Source organism: Octopus bimaculoides, chromosome 3 (assembly GCF_001194135.2).
Source record: "Octopus bimaculoides isolate UCB-OBI-ISO-001 chromosome 3, ASM119413v2, whole genome shotgun sequence".
Classification (NCBI taxonomy): Eukaryota; Metazoa; Mollusca; class Cephalopoda; order Octopoda; family Octopodidae; genus Octopus; species Octopus bimaculoides.
Window position 1 is genome coordinate 56,120,628 of NC_068983.1, and position 2,648 is coordinate 56,123,275.

The 2,648-nt window shown below is 31.8% G+C and overlaps 1 protein-coding gene across 1 annotated transcript in view; it reads left to right on the forward strand.

Annotated features, from left to right (window-relative positions):
* LOC106871393 (intraflagellar transport protein 122 homolog) overlaps positions 1–2,648 on the forward strand; it is a 264,510-nt gene that overhangs the window by 247,969 nt on the left and 13,893 nt on the right. Inside the window, exon 27 of the mRNA XM_052966749.1 lies at positions 486–562. Within this exon, the coding sequence (XP_052822709.1) occupies positions 486–562 (77 nt within the window). The remainder of the gene's footprint in view (positions 1–485; positions 563–2,648) is intronic.

Consider the following 2,648-nt stretch of genomic DNA (forward strand, 5'->3'; position numbering starts at 1 on the left):
GATGATGATGATGATGATGATGATAGGGATGAGGATGATGGTAGCAGTGACCGTCATCATTATGGTGGGAGTGGGGTGGGCGATCTTTAGATTATTCTCTTGAGATGACAGGGGATGCTAAAATGACCACCAGTTGTGTATTGGCTTGAATTAATTCCACTGCATCATGTTATGTATGTGACTTTGTGCCTTACTGGCATCATCATCATTATCATCATCATTCTCATCATCATCGTCCTCATCATCATCATCCTCATCATCATCCTGCTCCTGCTCCTCCTTCTCCTCCTGCTCCTCCTGCTCCTCCTCCTGCTCCTCCTCCTGCTCCTCCTCCTGCTCCTCCTCCCCCTCATCATCATCATCATTATCATCATCTTGATTGTCTCTACTACACTGCCATTATCAAAATTCTCATCACAGCTGTTGCTGTCAGCTTAGATTCTGTGCTGAGTTCAATCCAGATTGTTCCTTATCAGTCGTACCAGATTCAGAAAGATTAGTTTTCAACGACACAGATGAAGAGGGCCAAGATCCATTTCTTGGAAGATTATTAAGCATTGAGGTAAATTGATTTTATAGCTTTTGTCCTCTTTTTTATTTTTTGTCTCCTTCATCCTGTTTTAGTTCATTTTTTTAATTTGTTTGTTAAACCTCCCCGTCTCCCTCTTTGGATATGTATTTCTGCCATTTTTTCTTAGCGTCAACCTTCTTTACCCTGTTTGTTGTTCTTTTACTTCGTCTTTGTGCTTTCTTTATTTCTAGACTATATATATATATATGTTGATATCTATCTATCTATCTATCTATCTATCTATCTATAATATAATATAGGATAAATTCTTTATAAAAATTTATCAAGTAGTCAGCGTGAAAAAACCTCATAATGAAAAAATAACGAGAAATTTCGTAATGAAAAGATTCATCGTTTCTTCGTAGATATATTTAAATATATATAAAAAAGGGCATTAACTGTGTATTAATGCCTCACGCTATCGAGGGACTAAATAAGTAAAAAACTACCAAAAATAAGTAACATATTTACCGAAAGCGAGGGAATGCAGCTTTTCAAAATTTATTCTCTTAAAAACATTTAACTCAACGGTAGACCACTGGTTTCTCAATCAAATACAGAAAAAACTGTGAAGTAACCTGTATTCTTTTGTTCATCAGTACACGTATGGTCAAGATATATAAAAATAAACAAGAATCAACCTACCACGATGTAGCCATCACAGTAATGATGACTTTTGTTCACATAGATAGATAGATATTTATATAAATAAAGATAAGATCGATATTTAAATATCGATTTTATCAAGTGGCCAGCATGGGAATAAAAACCATCAAAGGTAACAATTATTTAAAATCATAATTTAGGGTATCTAAGAGATACTGCCATGCTGAAAATAGCAGCCGAATCTTGACTCTAATCGACAATAAATGTTCATATAGCACACAGGAGCGAAGGCGAAGAAAACAAAATAAACTAGCAAAAATAAACACACAACTCCTGTGTACTATATGAGCATTTATTGTGGATTAGAGTCAAGATTTGGCTACTATTTTCAGCATGGTGGTATCTCTTAGATACCCTACATTATAATTTTAATATCTATATAGATAGATAGATGGATAGATCCATGATATATATATATATATATATATATATATATATATATATATATATATATATATATATATATATATATATATATATATATATATACATATATGTGTATTTATCTAATTGAAGAAACATACACACATGTGGAACCCAAAAAGGGCACAAAAATGTAAGCCTAAAGACTTAACGAACTTTTTCTTTTCATTTCCCTTTTTCTCCAATCTATATTCCTCTAAATCATTTTAACGGTGTTTGTTAAATAGAATGAGATAAATGCAAATTTACTTCGAAATAATAAACTGAAACAGCTGTAAATGTTCTTGAACTAAAATTAAACTATGACCATTTAATGCCAATGATCAACTTCTAACTGTTAATTGTTGCTCCATTTCTTTTCTTATCTGAATATATTAAACCACAGTTTACCATTTAAATTGCCAACTACTGCTAACCTTATAGCAAGGCTTATACTTAGTAAAGTAATACACCAGTAGTGCCTATGGATACATTTATCCCCGAGACGCTTGCATAACCTCTGACTCATAATTTTTTTATATGTGAATATATAAGTTTATATGTGTGCGTGTAAGTGTGTTTGCGTGTGTGTGTGTGTGCGTACTATTTTATCAAAGCTGAGTAAATTTTCACAGACTGTTACTCAGAGTTTCACAAGATTTTTTTCAGCTTTAACAAAAGAGTATATTACTCTGCCTTCAATATTAGAGTACTATTTTTACCATCTTGTTTTGCACTTATGAGCTTACTTGTGCATGTACATAAGTGTGTGTATATATATATATATATGTGTGTGTGTGTGTGTGTGTGTATGTATGTGTATATATATATATATATCTTTATACACATACATACACACACATATATATGTACAACAAGAAATAATTTTTGCCTCTTTTTATGGAGACAAAAGAAGTCTATAAGACTGTAAAAAAGAAGTGCTCAAATGATATTGAGACAGACGTTTATATCTATATATATATATATATATATATATATATATATATAT